We start from the raw sequence: 20184 nt of genomic DNA, 5'->3' as shown, positions 1-20184 counted from the left end.
TGCAATATGGCTCTTAATAAAACAATCTGATGGATACTATAGGCCTTCATTAGCATTCTCTTTTAGAATTTCCACAGCTATTATTTCTTTTGTATTATATGAATTTAGAACTATTTTATCTAGTTTTAAAAACAACTATAGAAGTTTCATTGGAAATCTATGAAATTTGTAGATTATTCTAGGTAAACAGATATATTTACATCAAATTTTCCAATTTAACATGGTTCACCTTTCTGTTTAAGATGTTCTGCATCCCTTGTGTAATATTTTCTTTATCTAAATTTTGAGAGGTTTATGCATTGGTGTTCTATTTTTTCTTGTTATATGGTTTTAAAGTAGATCTTTTCTTTCATTTATTTCTCCAAATTGGTTATCGCCTGTATAATCTCCCAGCTTTTACCCTTGCCCCCCACAAAGTGTGTTCTCCACACAGGAGCCGAAGTGAACCTTTAGAATGATAATTCAGATCATGTGAATCCTCTGCTCAGCTCCTCCAACTGCACTGCATCTCAGGGCCTTTTGTATATACTATGCCCTCTGCCTGGAACACTCTTCTCCCAGACATCTGCTTGGCATTCTCATTCACTGTGTTCAACTCTGTCCAAATGTCAGTCTCCTAAGAGAGGTTTTCTGCAATTATCCTTTTAAAAGCAGCCCCCATTCTCTTCTATTCTTTTGCCATGATTTGTTTTTTTCTTACAGAACTTATCACTACTTGACATTATAATGTGTATTTTATTTGTTTATCATCTGTCTTCCTCACTGGAGAGTAAGTTCTACGAGAGAGGAAACTCTGTGTATTTCCTTCATTGCTACATTGCCAGCAAATAGAACATATCAGCTTGGCATATATTGGTTACTCAGAAAACATTCACGAAATAGAACAGGTGAAGCTTCCAACCTAATGAGCTCCACAGCTCGGATGGCAGAGCCACAGATAATCAGCATCAGGACTGATTTCTTCTCACTGTGGCTTTTCCGGAGTTTCACCCATTTGGGGCAGACTGAAAAAAGACCATAAGAAAAATATTACCCTACGTATAGCAAAATAAGGCCTCCAAAGTTGAATATTGTCCAATTCTTCACTATTATTTAATATAATGAGCATTGTTCAGATACTATTCTCTGGTTATGTTAGATATTAAAATGGAACATCATTAATTTATACCACAAAACATAAAATATGCTAAGTAACTGTGACCAGCTTTAGAAGTAAAAAAAGTTTGTACCAAAAAAAAAAAAAAAGACAAAGAAAACTTAATAATCCAGTGAGACTGATTCTATTATTACCTGCATTTACATTTGCTGTATTTGAGGCTAAGAAAGGTTTATAAACTCAAGTTGAGTGTCATTGGAATTGGTTAGAATGTGAAAAAAGAATGCTAAATTACTGTGTCTAAACTAGTTCATTATTGGTCACAATAAATGACTATCTAGCATGAATAATCTAATTATTACTGTCTACATACAATGAAAAAGACAAAGTCAGACTGAGCAATAGCCATGGTCTGAGTTCTGAACATGGGAACAGAATTTCAGAATCTCAGAGTTGGGGTCAAGATCATAGTCCCACTTCCTTGTCCTTCACATAACAAAACAGAGTCCTGGAGGAGTCCTCAGTAACTTGTGCCAAGTCAAACATCAAACTGATGGGGTACTTGGGATGAGAACACTAATATAATTCTCTGGATTCCAAGAGCAATACATCTAATGTGCTGTACAACAAAAACAAGACCAAAACTCAAATCCCCAAAACCAGAGAAAAACAAGAAAAAATTAAAGTAAATAAAAATTAATATCAAGATGGACCTAAAAAACATCAATTTAAAATCCACTTAGGATGGAAACTTCATTTTAAATTTGAGGTTTTAAAAGTTTTTATTTTAAAGAGACAAACCTCATGTTTTAATGGAAATAACAATTTGATGAATAGTTTTTTAAAAAATGAGTTTACTTACCTTCTTTTAGATATGATGAAAGACTGTGAGTTAAATCATTGGCCTTGAGGAAGCAGGAGTCTAGAAATATGAGAAGCATACTTTGTAGAGGATTTTGCAAACACACACTCGAAACATTAAATGTGAATGATGTATTCTTGAACAGGTTGTACAACATTAATGAGTTGAGGACTCATTTATTTTAGAGTGTTGTCGAGCATTTAAAACAAAAGCAGCATCAACAATAATACTTTTTACTGCCCATCTTTTTTTTTTTTTTTTTGAGCTGTGAGTTCAGTTTTATTTGGGACAAAATGAAGATTATAGCCTGGGAGACAGCATTTCAGATAGCTCTGAAAAACTGTTACAAAGAGGTAGGGAGGAAGGTCAGTATACATATAATTTTAGTAAAGGGAGAGTACATGCAATCAAGCACATGTTTTTGCAGAAAATTTCTGCTACTACTAGTCATATGAAGGTTACTGCTAGTCACAAAAAGCATACACTCACCATGAAGGCTTTTCTAGATATGAAAAGATGCAAGAATAGGGCTCATAAAATTGTCTCCTGAAAATAGTCTATCTGAGGACCTGTTCTGCCAGTTTTTCCAGAGCACAGGGTGCCTTATTTCTTTTTTTTTTAATATAAATTTATTTATATTAATTGGGGGGAGGCTAATTACTTTACAATATTGCATTGGTTTTGCCATACATCAACAAGAATCCACCACGGGTGTACACTTGTTCCCCATCCTGAACCCCCCTCTCCCCTCCCTCCCCATACCATCCCTCTGGGTCATCCCAGTGCACCAGCCCCAAGCATCCTGTATCCTGCATGGAACCTGGACTGGTGATTCATTTCACATATGATATTATACACGTTTCAATGCCATTCTCCCAAATCATCCCACCATCACCCTCTCCCACAGAGTCCAAAAGACTGTTCTATACATCAGTGTCTCTTTTACTGTCTCTCATACAGGGTTATCGTTACCATCTTTCTAAATTCCATATATATGCGTTAGTGTTCTGTATTGGTGTTTTTCTTTCTGGCTTACTTCACTCTGTATAATAGGCTCCAGTTTCATCCACCTCTTTAGAACTGATTCAAATGTAATCTTTTTAATGGCTGAGTAATACTCCATTGTGTATATGTACCACAGCTTTCTTATCCATTCATCTGCTGATGGACATTTGGGTTGCTTCCATGTCCTGGCTATTACAAACAGTGCTGCGATGAACACTGGGGTACATGTGTCTCTTTCAATCCTGGTTTCCTTGGTGTGTATGCCCAGCAGTGGGATTGCTGGGTTGTATGGGAGTTCTATCTCCAGTTTTTTAAGGAATCTCCACACTGTTCTCCATAGTGGCTGTACTAGTTTGCATTCCCACCAATGGTGTAAGAGGATTCCCTTTTCTCCACACCCTCTCCAGCATTTATTGCTTGTAGACTTTTGGATCGCAGCCATTCTGACTGGCGTGAAATGGTACCTCATTGTGGTTTTGATTTGCATTTCTCTGATAATGAGTGACCTCAACAAACATTTTTCTCCAAAGAAGACTGCCCATCATTTTTTAGAGTAGTGAAATAGAAGCTTGTTGTACATTCAGTGGACTAATGAAACATTTTTATTTTCAAATCCATGGAAATAGGCAATATACAAAGGTAAAGCTGAAACAGCTAATGGATCTTTGCGGAGATGCCCAAACTCACCAGTCACCATGGACGTGCAAATTACTATAAGATGAGATAACATTTTGCATATACATTAGAATGGCAATTGTTAAAAAGATGTATAATCTACCAAGCATTGCTGAGAAGGTAGGCTGATGGAAATTCTTGGGAACTACAGGTGGAAGTACAAAGTGGTATTGCTATGCTGGATTGTAATAAAATTAAGGTGTACATCATGAAGAAAGCTGAGCGCTGAAGAATTGATGTTTTTGAACTGTGGTGTTGGAGAAGACTCTTGAGACTCCCCTTGGACTGCAAGGAGATCCAACCAGTCCATTCTAAAGGAGATCAGTCCTGGGTGTTCATTGGAAGGACTGATGCTAAAGCTGAAACTCCAATACTTTGGTCACCTCATGCGAAGAGTGGACTCTTGGAAAAGACTCTGATGCTGGGAGGGATTGGGGGCAGGAGGAGAAGGGGACGACGGAGGATGAGATGGCTGGATGGCATCACCGACTCGATGGACATGGGTTTGGGTAAACTCTGGGAGTTGATGATGGACAGGGAGGCCTGGCGTGCTGCAATTCATGGGGTCGCAAAGAGTCGGAGAAGACTGAGTGACTGAACTGAACTGAACTGAACTGATATCCCTATGAACCCAGGATTACATTCCTGGAATGTAATGGAAAGAAAGAAACATTATGGAAAGAAATTCTCGTGTAGTATATAAAGACACACTCAAAACAGTCATACAAGTATTATTTATAATGCTGGAGAACTAGAAGCAACCTAAACATCCATATAGGAGAAAATGCATGAGCAATAAGTGGTAGATGAAATCACTGGAATACTATGTAGCATTTTAGAAGCAATGAACTACATGTACATAAAGCTATACAGGCATCCTGAAAAAGTGTTCAGGGAGGAAAGAGAATGAGAGGTGCAGCACAACTTCATTTAAATAAATTGTAAAAAGCTTCCACATGCAACAATATGACATATGCATATTAAAAAATGTACAGGAACCCATTAGAATTGATGCCTATGGAGAAAGGAAATTGGAGTGTGGGTGGGGAAGAGCAGGAATAATACATCAAAATACAACATTAACACAACACAGCACAACAACACAATGAAAGACAATGAAACAAACAGCAATAAAACACAGGGGCCTTGATCAACCAACGATGATCATGGTCTAGCAACTCAGTAGTATTATTAACTCTGTAAGATGTATAAAAAAGCATGTTTATCATCCAAATTCTTTATACCAGAAGAAGTCTGTCTATAAATACATCAGAGTGTTAGGGAGTAAACTATTACTGAATTAAATGAGACTTATGTTGTGACCCAGTGCATACAAATTCACAGTATGTGAGTAACTTCAAAGATGCTGCCCTCTATATCCTGTTGTAGAGCCTCTGATGATCTTTAAAAATGTAATCTCCCAAGTCTGGATATGATCAGACTCACCTGCAGAGCATTACAATAGATACAGATTCCTGGAATGGAGTCCCCTTGGCACAGTAAGAATTCCTTGGGGCTGGGCCTGGGAATTTGCTTTTTAAGTTCCTGGGTGATTCATTTGCTTACAGGCATTTAGCACTGATCTGAACTACAATGCAGCTCTCAGGAGGACAGCTGAGTTAGCTCTAAGTGATTCTTGCTTCAAAACTCTAAGTTCCCATGTATATGACATTAACAATGTACAGTGCACAGTATTAATTGAAAAGACAAGTTCCTTCCCTACAGGCACAACTTGCAAACCACAACCAAGTCAGACACTGGGCAAACTAAATAGGAACAATATTTTATTACTTATATCCATATAAGTAATATATGCCCCTTCCTGAGACTGTTCTGATAACTGGTGGCATGTCCCTCCTTCAAATAACAGAGACCTCCTCTCTGTCTCGGCCCTGACAGTGTAGTGATGGGCCTTTTCTCTAAAACTTTCCTATGATGTTTTCGTACACTGTGACTCAGAATGGCCTAATTTCTTAACTAAAAATGAAAACCTGTTCCTTTTGGCTACAACAGTCTTCTTTTAACATATTTTAAATATTTTCCCCTAAGTTAATCATGACCACATATTCTTACCTAACTATATTATTGAACTCTAATGATGATATAATATAAACTCACTATGGAACTCAAGTGACTCCTTAAAGATTTCTTCTGACTTTTGACTCTCTGCAATTCTAACAAAGAACTAGAAGTGGGGAGGGAGGTGGGAGGGGGTTCAGGACTGGGATCACATGTACACCCGTGGCGGATTCATGTTGATGTATGGCAAAACCAATACAATATTGTAAAGTAATTAGCCTCTAATTAAAATAAATAAATTTAAATAAAAAAAAAGAACTAAAAGGGAAAATTGACTATTGAGTCACAGTGAAATCAAACTTCAGTTAAACCTTGAAGAGGCTGTGTTACAGCACCTGGTTCCTGAGATAGAGGAGTCAGGAGGAGCTCTCCTCCTGAGGAGGGGCTGTGCTTAGAAGAGTCATCTCTAATTGCTATTGGGGTTTCTGAGCTCAGTAAGTAGGAAACTTCAGGACTCACTCATGTAGAAATGAGTTCCTTCAATTCTCTACAGGGCATTTCTTTTGGAAAAGGAACAGACAGGGGAACTGGTATCTCCAATCCAGTGTGCATTAAAAAAGAAAATGCACACATCATTTTATAAAAGAATTATAAAAATTCAGGGAATGGACTGTTTTTCAGCTTCTCAAGTCTCTAGAAAGTATAAAGTTGTAATGGAAAAAGGAAATCAAGCCACCTTTGACTTTTTCCAAAAGCGGTGTTAGATATTCCTAGTAGTCTACACATAGATCATCTGAAGCAGTGGTGCCTGACATTTTGTGGTTTGATTTTATGACATCTATTTTCTTCAGTCTCAGAAGAAAAGAGTAATAGATTACGTCATTATTTTGAAATTAATTAAAATTGGTTTTTAAAAGAATTTTCCAATATTTTTAACTTAATTATAAATATTCTAAGGCAGTAGATCTCATATAATAGTATACTTAAGAATCATACGTGGTGAGGTGTCAGCCTTGCTAAAAAATGTAGAATTTTGTTCATATCTTTAGATGGTTTACTTGAGAAAGTCTTGGTTGGAAGCTAAAATACTACCCTAAAAGCACAACAATGACTAGACATCCATGATGAGGGCAACAACAAAACTAAAATGTTATTAAAGCTAAAGTTCTTGTCTATAAAGGATGAGTAAATTAATCACCTATACTTTTAAATGTGTGCTTTATTTTTATTTAACTTCTATCCTCATTAAAGATTCTTATTCATTGAAAAATCTGTACAAAAAAAAAAAATCTGTCCCCAAAACACACCCAATACCTTTGCAGTGAAAAAACTTACAAATCTATTAGATTGAACAAATCCCATTTAGCATCTTAATGAAGAAATCATCCAACAGTTAAAATGATAAGGTTCAGGAAAGGAGTACTAGTACATGGAAAACACATTCATTAGAGGGAAGAACAACAGGAAGCCTGGCTGTACCTGGTAGGGTTAGTTCTTCTAGTTCAATCACTGAGCGACTGCTGCTGTAATAGTCCTTCATCAGCTTCTGTAGGTCTTCAGGTGTCCCTGGTTTTGGCTCTGATTTTGCAAGAATATCAGTAATTTTCTTCTGACGAGAAAGAAGTAAAAATGGGAAGACAGATTTTTAGAGTGGCATTTGGCTGAGGATAGGTTGATTCCTCTGGCATTTAAACTGTAAATAGGATCTGGTGATGGCCAAGTGTGAATGGGAGTTCTAATAAATACACTTGAGAAAACTTGAAAGATACTTTTTAGACATAAATACTGCTTTGAAAAGCAGATGATCTAAGAGACTCCTTGGTCTATGATTTCTAGGAGAACTAAAAATTTTGCAGGAGTCTATAATAGGTACTGCTGCTGTTAAGTCGCTTCAGTCGTGTCCAACTCTGTGCAACCCCATAGACAGCAGCCCACCAGGCTCCCCTGTCCCTGGGATTCTCCAGGCATTTTCTGTTAAAAGTCAATAAGTGTTTATTTTATTTTTTTATTCTTTCACTTACTTGTGTTATATACAGAGCTTGCAGTCAATATGATACTATTTCTTTAAAAACTGTTATTGATATTTGCATTATGCCCAGGCATGTGGTCAGTTTCTGTAAATGATCCTTGTGGATTTTTTTTCTTTTTTAGAATTTTTATTTATTTTACTATTTATTTATTTATTTTGGCCATGCTGGGTTTTCATTGCTGCACAGGCTTTCTCTGGTTGTGGCAAGCAGGGGCTACTCTCTAATTGAGGTGTGCTGGCTTCTCATTGTGGTGACTTCTCTTTTTGTGGAGCGTGGGCTAGGGTGCTCGGGCTTCAGTAGTTGCCGCACGTAAGCTGAGTAGTTGCAGCTCCAGGGCTCTGGAGCACAGGCTCAACAGTTGTAGCACACGGGCTTAGTTGCTTTGCAACATGTGAGATCTTCCCAGATCAGGGATCGAACCCATGTCTCCTGTACTGCCAGGTGGATTCTTTAATCACTGAGCCACCTTAGGCTTCCCTCATGGCTCAGATGGTAAGGAATTTGGCTGCAATGCAGGAGACCTGGGTTTGATCCCTGGGTTGGGAAGATCCCCTGGAGAAGGGAATGGCTACCCACTTCAGTATTCTTGCCTGGAGAATTCCATGGACAGAGGAGTCCAGTGGGCTATAGTGCATTGGGTCGCAAACAGTCAGACACGACTGAGCCACACGACTTTCACCAAGGAAGCCCTAAAAGTCGGTAAATCTTGCTTATGGAAACCCCTTTCTAAGCTTCATAAGATCTGTATTCCTGGGAGAGTAGAATTTGAGAATTTCTTGTGTAACCTGGATCTTAAGGCACTGAGTTTCAGTTTGGATTTCTGGGATTAAAGTAAGAGCTGCAGGAGTAATCTCAGCAAAGAAGTACACTGAAAAAGGGCACTTAAGACCCTCAATGCTCAAGTCTTGGGAGAGACATCTCGAATTGGCCCCATGAAAAGCAGAACAGGAAATGCTCTACAACATCTATTTTGATTTGGATTTACTTGTGTAGCATATACTCAATGCCTGCAATGTACTAGGAACATAAATTGTTCATTTAACTTTCATCATGAACTTCCCTTCTTATATCTTTCTAATATTTCACCAAAACTTCAGAAAGGTCCTTCCTTGTCTCCTACACCACCTTTTCCCCCCTCCGTCCATACTATGTTCCTTTTCATACCGCTGCCAAGAACAAAGTTCTGTCAAATGAATCAACTTTACCAAAAAAAAAAAAAAAATGTCATCAGTGGGCACATTTCAGCATGACCTCAGCCAAGGCTAAACTATCTAGCTAGAGTTCTGACCTTGAGCCCCAAGAATGTAACACTCTTAAGGCCATTACTGTACAAACTATCAAAGAGAAGTTAAGGTCATTTCTTTAAGGACTTGCCAAACCTCAGCCAATTTGGCATCTCCCATCTTCCTATTTGGCCATATGCAGGCAAGGAAAACATAGGCACACACACTCTCAGTCTTCTAAAAGCTTGCTGGTAAGTAATTGGTTTGAGTCCATTTTCTTTCCTCTAATCCCAATCATATTTCCTCTGCTGACCAAAGCAGTAGACCCTTCTTGGCAGGGAGAGAATTACACTGCTGTTTTCACAACAGTGGTAGAAGGTCAAAGCTAACCACACTTTCTTCATAAGAAAGTCTGTATAGGAGCAACCGAGTTTCCCATATGTTCACAGGCAATCTGAAAATGCAAGGGGAGTCTTTTGCTTTAAATTATGGTTCAAACTTAGAGTCAGAAATGCCTTATACTTACACTACTTTCATCTGCTTAATCTTTTCTTATTAATACTCTAAGATATAAGATTTTTTAAAAAATGAAATGGTTAAGAAAAGAAGGTTGGTAAATTTCTTTTCTTGGATAAATCCAGAGGGGCCAGAGGGCAGGACAGCTCTGGGCCCCTTCTAAAATTAGAAACCCATGTCTGACTTCTAACCACAGTGAAAACACAGGGTAACAAAGATGCCTGGTAATCCACAAGGCTGAAATAGGAATTCTAAGAATTTATTTTTAGCTCCAGCAGAAACACTTATTACTAGTGACCTTAAGAGAGTCACCAAAGCTCAGTGAGTTTTACAACTTTTGAATCTCTAAAGTGGGGATTACAATAACTGCCTCATCAAAGTACACAATATAACAATGTGATGGAAACCACGCAGGGCCACATCACTGTAAAAAATAATATTACCTTTTTCCTCTTCCTGGTCTTGGTGGCATCTTCATTTGTTTCCTTTGGTTGTATCAAGAAACATTCTTTAGGCTAAAAAGAAACGCAAATGAGAAAACTTTCATCTTAGTGTGATGAGCCATTCCCTGGTGGCTCAGCTGGTAAAGAATCTGCCTGCAGTGTGGGAGACCTGCATTTGATCCCTGGGTGAGGAAGATCCCCCAGAGAAGGGAACAGTTATCCACTCCAGTATTCTGGCCTGGATTTCTGGAGAATTCCATGGACTGTATAGTACATGGAGTCCAAAGAGTCAGACAGGACTGAGCAACTTTCACTTCACTTAGCATGATGAGGTTGTCAACTAACGGTATGAATCCCAAATTACCTATTGTCATGCATGTATTCTTCAGAATATCTTGGTAATACGGACAAAGAAATGTTGCAACATCCACTGTAGGCTATTATGCAGGGGCTGGCTGAGAGAATTTGTAAAAGTGAGAAACTGCAGATGACCTAAGACAGGACCTATGAACAAAGGTCAAAATGTGTGAGTGAGTGAATATATGTTTTGAGGTGGTGGTACAGGGTATTAAAAGTGGAAGACAGTGGCCAGGTTTGTAAAATATAGGCAGAAAGAAATATGGTTAAAATTAAGATATAGTAAAAATAAAAGTCTTTGACTAGCATGACTGGTGTGGTCTACTAACTAGCAATGTGTGAGACTGTATTTCCAAGTCACTGACATCATTTTGTTATCCATTCCTTTCCTCTTCTCAATAGGCACAGAAAATCTGAAGTAGGATATATTTACTTACATTTTTATAAAACCAGCTGCACCGAATGCCTTATCTACAGTGACTACAAAATGAATGTTTCTGCTAATGGTCTGACAAAAGTCTCAGCACCATGGCATCCTGAGTAATTGATTTTGCCTGTAGCCTTGACCCCTGGAGTACCCTATACAGTTTAGTGCTATTTTTATCCTAAGGGTTCTTTTTTTAAGCGTAGAAAAACAGGAAATTTGGGCTAAGACTTTGATTTATAAAACGGAATGCTTCAAATTCCATATTTATTAATCATAAGCAGTTGTATAAAATGTTTCCTGTGTTGGATCTTTTATGCAACATTTTCAAACCAGTTGCCAAGTAAGATATAAAATGTAAGTGAAAACTTATTCTGAGTTTTTTCTTCATTGAGTTTCCATTCCAACTAGAGAGTACTCAGTTTTAGCTGGTAAACTACTAACTAAACCAATCTTGTCTCCACTGGTTCTGTTTAAAATGAGTACAGATGAAGCTTTCTATTAAAGTTTGCAGACAGTCTGAAGATTAAGAATGCCTATGGCCTGAAGCCAGAGAAATAAAACGCTATATAATTTCTTCAAGGCATGGGGCCAGGACCAGCAGTTTCTAGACTCTATTTCAGTGGTAGAGAAGTAGATTCAAGTGGGAATCTTGAAATCTCAGCTGCTTCTTAGTTAAAACAAAAACCCTGCAAAGTACAAATGCATCATAGCTAAAGAAAGAAAGATATTATGATCTCTCTTATTTAGAAAGTTAAACTGTCTTGTAGATGCAGATACACTCTAATCTGATGCCAATTAGAACCGGGGCCATGGCCGCTAATATGTCACAGAAGCTGCCAGACAGTCCTAAGAGTCCAGTTACAGATCAGGTCCAGATCAGGTCAATGTCGGCTTATGCTCCTATGGCAAAGCCTGCATACAATTAGTAGATCCCTAGATGCCTCAAGGCATACTGCAGTATCTTGTCACCAGTAGCAAGGTTTTGGGGAAGCAAATGTAGAATCTATTTCATTTCCCTATTTAGCAAATGGAGGTGCTCTCCGAGTGTATGTTCAATGTGTGGAGTTGTATTCATGTTAGGTTTACAAAGCTAATTAAACACAACAGAAATTAAATGTGGAAATGAGTTCAGTTATAAGGACATGGATTCTCCAATTCCAGAAGGAAAAAAAAAAAAATCAACAATTCTGAATCATGCAAAGGGAAAAAAAAAAACAGGCTTGACAATTGCTTTTGTCAAGATTCTGTATATTAGGTTCAAACTCTTACGTCATCTTAAAGGAAATACAGTATGATATTTATGTTCTGGGAGCAGTCACTTTAGCTGGCTGCAGCAGGATGCTAAGGAAGATGCGAGTTTATGGATCAATTTCCATAAAAGTAAGATGACTTTATGAAGAAACACAAATCCCTCAGTACTGAAATTTCTTAACCTTTGCTAACTGCCTTACAAATGCTGATGTTTACCCTCAGAGAGACGAGGTAAGAAGATGAGGAAGCACCACAGCCGGCCAGTTAACCATTTATAGAATCAATTCCAAGAGTGTCTGTCTTTGGCAGGTAATAAGTTATGTCATTTCTTTATGCAGTGATTTTTAATATATGTACCTGGAGTATTAAGTTAAAGATTTAGAAGAATCACATTTGCCCCAAAACATTTAACAGGAAAACTTATTAAGCATTTAGAAAAGCAATTAATTGGGGGTATGTTTTCAATTACTTAAAGTGTCAAAAATTATATTCTTTAAGAAGGAGGCTTCTGGTTTTAACCATGGCAAATCATTTGCAAAACACTAAAATGAAAATAAAGGAAACTGAAAAGATATAAATCTGTAAGGACCAAGAAACCAGAAGAGAGGACAACCGTAGTGGAGAGATTTCAACAATTTTTTGAAAAATGGAAAGTGGCTGAAACTGGATGGATGCTATTTAGCAGAGGGAGAGAGACAGCTAGGACCTGGGTTTCTAGAGAGCTGGCAGCTAGCAATACATGTGTCTGTTTCACCTACTTGGCCCTGAAAAGGTTGAGTAGTGGGTGGTACAGGGTACTACCGAGGGGAAAGGGCTTGAAATAAAAAGAGACTGGATGAAAGTTTACATTTAAAATGATTTGCCTCCTTCCTACTCCCATCTGGCTCTATCTTCTGTCCAGGCAGCCAAGCAATTATCCTATTACTGCTTCCTCTCATCTTGCTCTTCCTGACAGAAGACTAGAGATTTATGCTCTGGAGAGAATAAGAAGACCAAGAAGTCTAGCACAGGGGAGACAGGGCAGAGACTGAGACTCATCTCCTTTTCTTGTCCCTCTTTCAGGATGTCTCAAGCCAAGTTACACAGTACAGGCAGGAGACTACTGAATTCTTCTCTGGAAAAATAACATAACCTAAGACAAATGCCACAAGAGAGTGACTTTGGGGGTTCCATAGTAAAAGTCCTGCTTTCTTATCATATCACCCTACCAAGAGCTCTACTAATTGACAAGTCCCATTTATGCACAAAAGTTTTCCATCAACTTTTTAGCATATCTCTCTTCAATATGACTAGACAGCTAAAGTTAATTAGACATCTAAGGAAAGTCTCTAACATGAGAGCAAATAAACAAAAAGAAGAAAGAACCCCAAGGAAACAAATTACAATTACAATACTATTCTTAGAAGTACAATTACAAACAAAATGATTACAAATTATTCAAAACAATTATAATTAGTATTCACAGAGAGATGAGGGAAGAATTTCCAGCTATGAAACAAAAACAGGATGCTATACACAAGGGAAAAAAATCAGAAAAAAACATTAAAACAAATAAGAAAGTTGGAATAAAAATATAGGAGGAAGGCTTGAAGAAAAGTAGAAAAATCTTCCAGAAAGATGAAAAATAATAAGAAAAAAGTAGTAACAAAATTAGAGAGTCAGCTTAAGAGAGTCAACATGACAATAAAAGGTATTATAGAAAGTAAGAATCATATAAAACAGTAGGAAAGAAGTGATTAAAAAATAAGAAAAACTTTCCATAACTAAAAGAAACTTTCTAGAACATGAAACTCCAAATTCAAAGTCCATTAAGTATACAGTACAATGGATAAGAAAAATATCCCCACTAAGGAAAATTACTATGAAATTTCAGAACATCATGGACAAACAAAAGACTCTAAGAACTTCAAAAGAAAAACAGTAACATAAATAATAAAAAGGTCAAAGAAAATAATAGTGTCAGACCTTGCAACAACAGTAATGAAAGCCAGAACTCAGTGGGACAAAGCTTTCAAAAGTATGGGGAAAATTTATTTGCAAATTATAGATTTTTTTATACCCAGAAAAACTATCAGTCAAGTTAAAAGGAAAATGTTTAGATTTCAGTAAACATTCTCAGATATTTAAGGTCTCAAAAAATTTACTTCCTACTTGTGGATACTAAATGCTCTATTCCAGCACTGCTACTGCTAAGTCACTTCAGTCGTGTCCGACTCTGTGCGACCCCATAGACGGCAGCCCATCAGGCTCCCCCATCCCTGGGATTCTCCAGGCAAGAACACTGGAGTGGGTTGCCATTTCCTTCTCCAATGCATGAAAGTGAAAAGTGAAAGTGAAATTGCTCAGTCGTGTCCGACTCTTAGCGACCCCAAGGACTGCAGCCTCTTCCATCCGTGGGATTTTCCAGGCAAGAGTACTGGAGTGGGGTGCCATTGCCTTCTCCATTCCAGCACAATAAAGGGCTAAATTAAGGAAGAGGATGATATAGGATTCAGTGAATAGAGAAACCAATCCAGAAGACAACTGAGGGAATAGCAAAGAGAAGTCTCAGTTGCTCTGCAAGTCTAGAAAATAACCAATTCCAAATGGAAAAAAAAAAAAGTGTGGAGATGCGTAGGAAAGAACAATAACTGTTCTAGTTGAGCATATGGAAAATATTATTTATGGGCATGTGGAAGAGATGTTGTAACATATGGGAGCAATTAACAATAGGAACACAGCAAGTCTGGCAAATGAAGAAATGAGGTAATTATTAATGCCATGAAAATAAACAATTGTATAATAAAGTAGAGATGATTATAGCTTCTCTTTTTCTCGGCATTGAACAGTATTTCCATGGTCATAATAATGAAAGAGTGACAACTGTTCTAACCAAAATGTAATATTGTGTTGGCAGAGGAGGTAGCAGTTGGAGAGGGAATAGGGCATAGATGACAGGATTTTGTCCTTGTATGCCACCTCAGGAAGATAATGTCAAAAATTGGGAAATCAAGAAACTGCAATATAAAATATAAGGTAGCAAATAAGAAAAACAGCTAAAGACTGAGAGTGGTTGCCACTAAGGAAAGACTTAGATAAGAGAAGGGAAGAAGACTGCTGTTTTTCCACTAAAAACCTTTAATCTTCGTCGTCGTCGACGTGAAGTTGCTCAGTTGTGTCCAACTCTTTTCGACCCCATGGACTGTAGCCTACCAGGCTCCTCACTCCATGGCATTCTCCAGGCAAGAGTACTTGAGTGGGTTGCCATTTCCTTCTCCAGGGGATCTTCCCAATCCAGGGATCGAACCTGGGTCTCCTGCATTCCAGGCAGATGTTTTAACCTCTGAGCCACCAGGGAAGTGGCCAAAAAACCTTTAATAGTGTTTGATTATTGCTTTGGTAAAAAGATAAAATTTAAATTGTCATTTTATAACAAAAACAAGCATGTTCACTGTAAAAATTAAGACAACTTAGGGATCTCCTTCATGGTCCAGGATTAGGAATCTGCCTGCCAATGTGGGGGACATGGGTTCAATCCCTGGTCCGGGAAGATTCCACATGTCGTGGGGCAACTAAGCCTGTGTGTCATGAGTGAGCCCTCAGCTCTAGAGACTGTGCCCCACAACAACAGAAGCCACTTCGATGAGAAGCCTACACACCTTGTCTAGAGAAAGCCTATGCGCAGCAATGAAGACCCAGCACACCCAAAAATAAAATAAATGAGTAAATAAATAAAATAGTTAAAAAACAAGCAACTTAGAACTGCTTATTTGGTTTGGTCAAACGTTATTCAATATACACTCACCAAAATGTTTAAATAAAAAGATTGATAACTCCAAAAGTTGATAAGAGAATAAGGCAAGTAAAACTAATACACTGACAGTGGAAGTGGAAAAATGGAACACTCATTTTTGAAAAAAGTCTAGCAGTTTGTGCAAAACTAAATATGATCCAGCAGTTCTATTCCTATGTGTTTACTCAAGAGAAATAAAGATTTATGTTAACAAAAAGGCTTGTATATGAATGTTGATTTCAGATTTATTCATAATAGACCCTAACAAGAAATAGTCACAGGCATCCATTAATAGAAGAATGGATAATAAACTGTGACACATTCATATAATTGAATATTATTTAGTGTTATGAACTGAACTGTGACCCCCATAATTTATATGCTGAAGCCCTAATCCCTAATGTGACCATATTTGGAGATAGGGCCTTTAAAGAGGCAATTAAAGACAAAGAGATCATAAAGATGAAGTCATAATCCAGCAGGACTTGTGTCTTTGTAGGAGGAGGAAAAGACACCAGGAATGTACATACACAGAGAAAGACCACGTGAGGACACAGTGAAAAGGCAGCCATTTACAAGCCAAAGAGAAAAGCATCAGGAGAAACCACGCCTGTCAATACCTTGATCATGGACTTCCATCTTCCAAAATTGTGAGAAATAAAATTCTGTTGTTTACACCACTCAGGCACTTTGTTATGACAGCACTACAGACTAATCCACTCAGCAAAACAAGAAAGAAAGAGAAAACAAAGAAAGACCACTATCATCAACACAGATGAGCCTGAATAATATTATGCTGAATAAAAGACATCTAGAGCCAAAGAGTGTACCCTGTATGATTTAATTTGTGTGAAATTCTAGAAAAAGGAAAACTAATTTTGGGGGGAAAACATCAGAATAATGGTTGCCTCAGGGGCAAGCAGTTTTGAAGAGGACATTCGACACTTCTCTATTTTTTTTGTATGTTAACTTTACTTTAAAAGGGAAGAAAAGAACTTTAAAATTTTTATTTATTTATAAATATTTTAATACTATTTTATTAAATATTAAAATATATTTCAATATTTATTTTAAAATAAATATTGAACTTTAAAAAATAATATGCATGCTGAAGCATCTGAGCGGATTGTACTGATTTTGAAAATTTGAAATGTATCAAAAATAAGGTGATAGATGGATGGTATCTGAGCACCCTGTTCAAAACTTTTGGACAGAGACACAATCACATAAGAAATCTTTAAAGGGAATTCCCTGGCCGTTCAGTGGTAAGGACTCTGTACTTTAACTTCTGACCAGGTTTGATACCTGGTCAAGGAACTAGGGGAGAAGGAAATGGCAACCCACTCTAGTACTCTTGCCTGGAAAAATCCCATGGACGGAGGAGCCTGGTAGGCTACAGTCCATGGGGTCATGAAGAGTTGGACACGACTGAACGACTTCACTTTCACTTTTCACTTTCATGCATTGGAGAAGGAAATGGTAACCCACTCCAGTATTCTTGCCTGGAGAATCCCAGGGACAGGGGAGCCTGGTGGGCTGCCGTCTATGGGGTCGCACAGAGCTGGACATGACTAAAGTGACTTAGCAGCAGCAGCAGCAAGGAACTAGGATCCCACAAGCTCCACGTTGCAGCCAAATTAACAAACAAACAAAAGTCTTTAAAGATATTAAAGGTGTGCCTTGGTGATTCTCTAAAACACAAGTCTAGGAAGCTTAAGGGGTCTTGTCCAATAATTGTCTCAGCTGAGGCCCAAGGTACAGAAGGCTTTATCTGAGTCTCTTTCTGTTTTGCAAGTTCATTTGTTTCATTTCTTTTTAGATTCCACGTATAAGGGATGCCATACGGTATTTCTCCTTCTCCGTCTGACTTATTTCACTCAGTATGACACTCTCTAGGTCTATTCATGTTACGGCAAATGACATTATTTCATTCTTTTTAATGGCAGAGTAATATTCCATTGCATAGCACGTGGAACTCTACTCAATGTTATGTGCCAGCCTGGATGGGAGTTGGGTTTAGGGGGGAATGGACACATGTGTATGTATGGTTGGGTCCCTTTGCTGTTCACCTGAAATTACAAACATTGTTAATTGGCTATATCCCAATACAAAATGAGCCTCCATTGTGGCTCAGCTGATAAAGAATCTGCCTGTAATGTGGGAGACCTGGGGTCGATCCCTGGGTTGGGAAGATCCCCTGGAGAAGGGAAAGGCTACCCACTCCAGTATTCTGGCCTAGAGAATTCCATGGACTGTACAGTCCATGGGGTCACAAAGAGCTGGACATGACTGAGTGAATTTCACTTCACTTTGATACAAAATAAAATGGTTAAAGTTTCAAAAAAAAAAAGATGGTTTATCTGGAAAAGATTTGTGGGTGTGACTTTTGCCTAATAGAGTAAATCCCCAGAAGCATCATAGGAAACCCACAAAATTCCTAAAGGAGTTATATATTCAGAAACTGAGAGGATCAGAGATGAACCCTCAGATTTCTATTGTCAAGAAGGAAGCTGAAAGAGCTGCTTAGTTGCAAATACATGTTACCTTTCTTTTTTTTTTTTAAAGAGAGGATGACTCAAAGGACAGAACAAGAACCCAAAGAGCAGAGTCAAGAACCATAAGACCTTGAGCCTTAAGACTTAATTAAGAAACTCCCAACACTTGCTGAATGTTGTGGATGAATGACTCTTTGTTCCTCTGGTTTGAATAGAAATGTCTATAAAGTCATCCAGTGTTTGTCTCACTGCTTGGTGATGGATATATAGAGGTTAGATAACTTGTCTTTTTAGTTACACAGGTTGAGAAGAAATATACTCAAAGAACTATACTTAAGGGACTAAATCCAAGGAACCTCAACTGCATGTGGACTTGATCTATACAATGAAATTCTGGGCACCGAACTCATGCTGTAATGGCATGAGATTTTTGCAGCCTTGGGAGGGGTGAATATATTCTGCATATGTAGTAGTAGTAGTGTTAGTCGCTCAGTCGTGTCCGACTCTTTCCAACCCCATGGACTGCAGTCCACCAGGCTCCTCTGTCCATGGGATTCTCCAAGCAAGAATACTGGAGTGGGTTGCCATGCCCTCCTCCAGGGGATCTTCCCGACCCAGGGATTGAACCCAGATCTCCTGCAATGCAGGCAAATTCTTTACCAGTTGAGCTGAGCTGAGCTACGGGGAAGAACCATTCTGTATATGGGAGGGATGTAAATCACTAGGGGTCAGAGGGCAGACTGTACCCAGACCCCAGGATAGTTAGCAGTGAACATTGTATCCTGGTATTCATCCCCTTCTCTTAAATGTGGATCGGATTTACTGATCTACTTCTAATAGCATATGGAGGAAGTGATGTGATGTCAGTTCTGAGTGAGTCTGAGATTAGTTCTGGTTTCAGTTTTGAATGATCTTGATCACTCCCTCATGGGTCATGTGGCCTGGAGAAAGCCAGGGGCAATGTTGTGAGGCAGCCCTAAGGGAAGGCTCACTTGATGAGGAAGTTCAGTTCAGTTCGGTCACTCAGTCGTGTCCAACTCTTTGTGACCCCATGGACTGCAGCACACCAGGACTCCCTGTCTATCACCAATTCCCGGAGTTTACCCAAACTCATGTCCATTGAGTTGGTGATGCCATCCAACCATATCATCCTCTGTCATCCCCTTCTCCTGCCTTCAATCTTTTCCAGCATCAGGGTCTTTTCCAATGAGTCAGGTCTTCACATCAGGTGGCCAAAGTATTGGAGTTTTGGCTTCAACATCAGTCCTTCCAATGAACACTCAGGACTGATCTCCTTTAGGATGGACTGGTTGGATCTCCTTGCAAAAAAGGGACAAAAAAATGCCAAGGGATTCTCAAGAGTCTTCTTCAGCGCCACAGTTTAAAAGCATCAATTCTTCAGTGCTCAGCTTTCTTTATAGTCCAACTCTCACATCCATACATGACTACTGTGAAAAACCATAGCTGTGACTAGACAGACCTTTGTTGGCAAAGTAATGTCTCTGCTTTTTAATATGCTGTCTAGGTTGGTCATAACTTTCTTTTTAAGGAGTAAGGGTCTTTTAATTTCATGGCTGCAGTCACCATCTGCATTGATTTTGGAGCCCCCAAAAATAAAGTCTGACACTGTTTCCACTGTTTCCCCATCTATTTCCCATGAAGTGATGGGACCCGATGCCATGATCTTAGTTTTCTGAATGTTGAGCTTTAAGCCAACTTTTTCACTCTCCACTTTCACTTTCATCAAGAGGCTCTTTAGTTCTTCACTTTCTGCCATAAGGGTGGTGTCATCTGCATATCTGAGGTTATTGACATTTCTCCCAGCAATCTTGATTCCAGCTTGTGCTTCATCCAGCCTAGCTTTTCTCATGATGTACTCTGCATATAAGTTAAATAAGCAGGGTGACAATATACAGCCTTGATGTACTCCTTTCCCGATTTGGAACCAGTCTGTTGTTCCATGTCCAGTTCTAACTGTTGCTTCCTGACCTGCATGCATACAGGCTTCTCAAG

At 38.5% G+C, this 20184-nt stretch overlaps 1 protein-coding gene across 2 annotated transcripts in view; it reads right to left on the bottom strand.

The window, feature by feature from the left end:
• Positions 1-20184, bottom strand: part of CMSS1 (cms1 ribosomal small subunit homolog) — a 394265-nt gene that overhangs the window by 12911 nt on the left and 361170 nt on the right. For both annotated transcript variants that reach the window (XM_027558092.1, XM_027558053.1), the window contains 4 exons: positions 9870-9941; positions 7137-7266; positions 1959-2018; positions 902-1004 (listed from right to left, as the gene is read on the bottom strand). In XM_027558092.1, the coding sequence (XP_027413893.1) occupies positions 902-1004; positions 1959-2018; positions 7137-7266; positions 9870-9941 (365 nt within the window). The remainder of the gene's footprint in view (positions 1-901; positions 1005-1958; positions 2019-7136; positions 7267-9869; positions 9942-20184) is intronic.

The sequence above is a fragment of the Bos indicus x Bos taurus genome, chromosome 1 (assembly GCF_003369695.1).
Source record: "Bos indicus x Bos taurus breed Angus x Brahman F1 hybrid chromosome 1, Bos_hybrid_MaternalHap_v2.0, whole genome shotgun sequence".
NCBI classification, from domain to species: Eukaryota; Metazoa; Chordata; class Mammalia; order Artiodactyla; family Bovidae; genus Bos; species Bos indicus x Bos taurus.
Note: the sequence above shows the minus strand (reverse complement) of the source record. Positions and strands in the feature narration are given on the sequence as shown.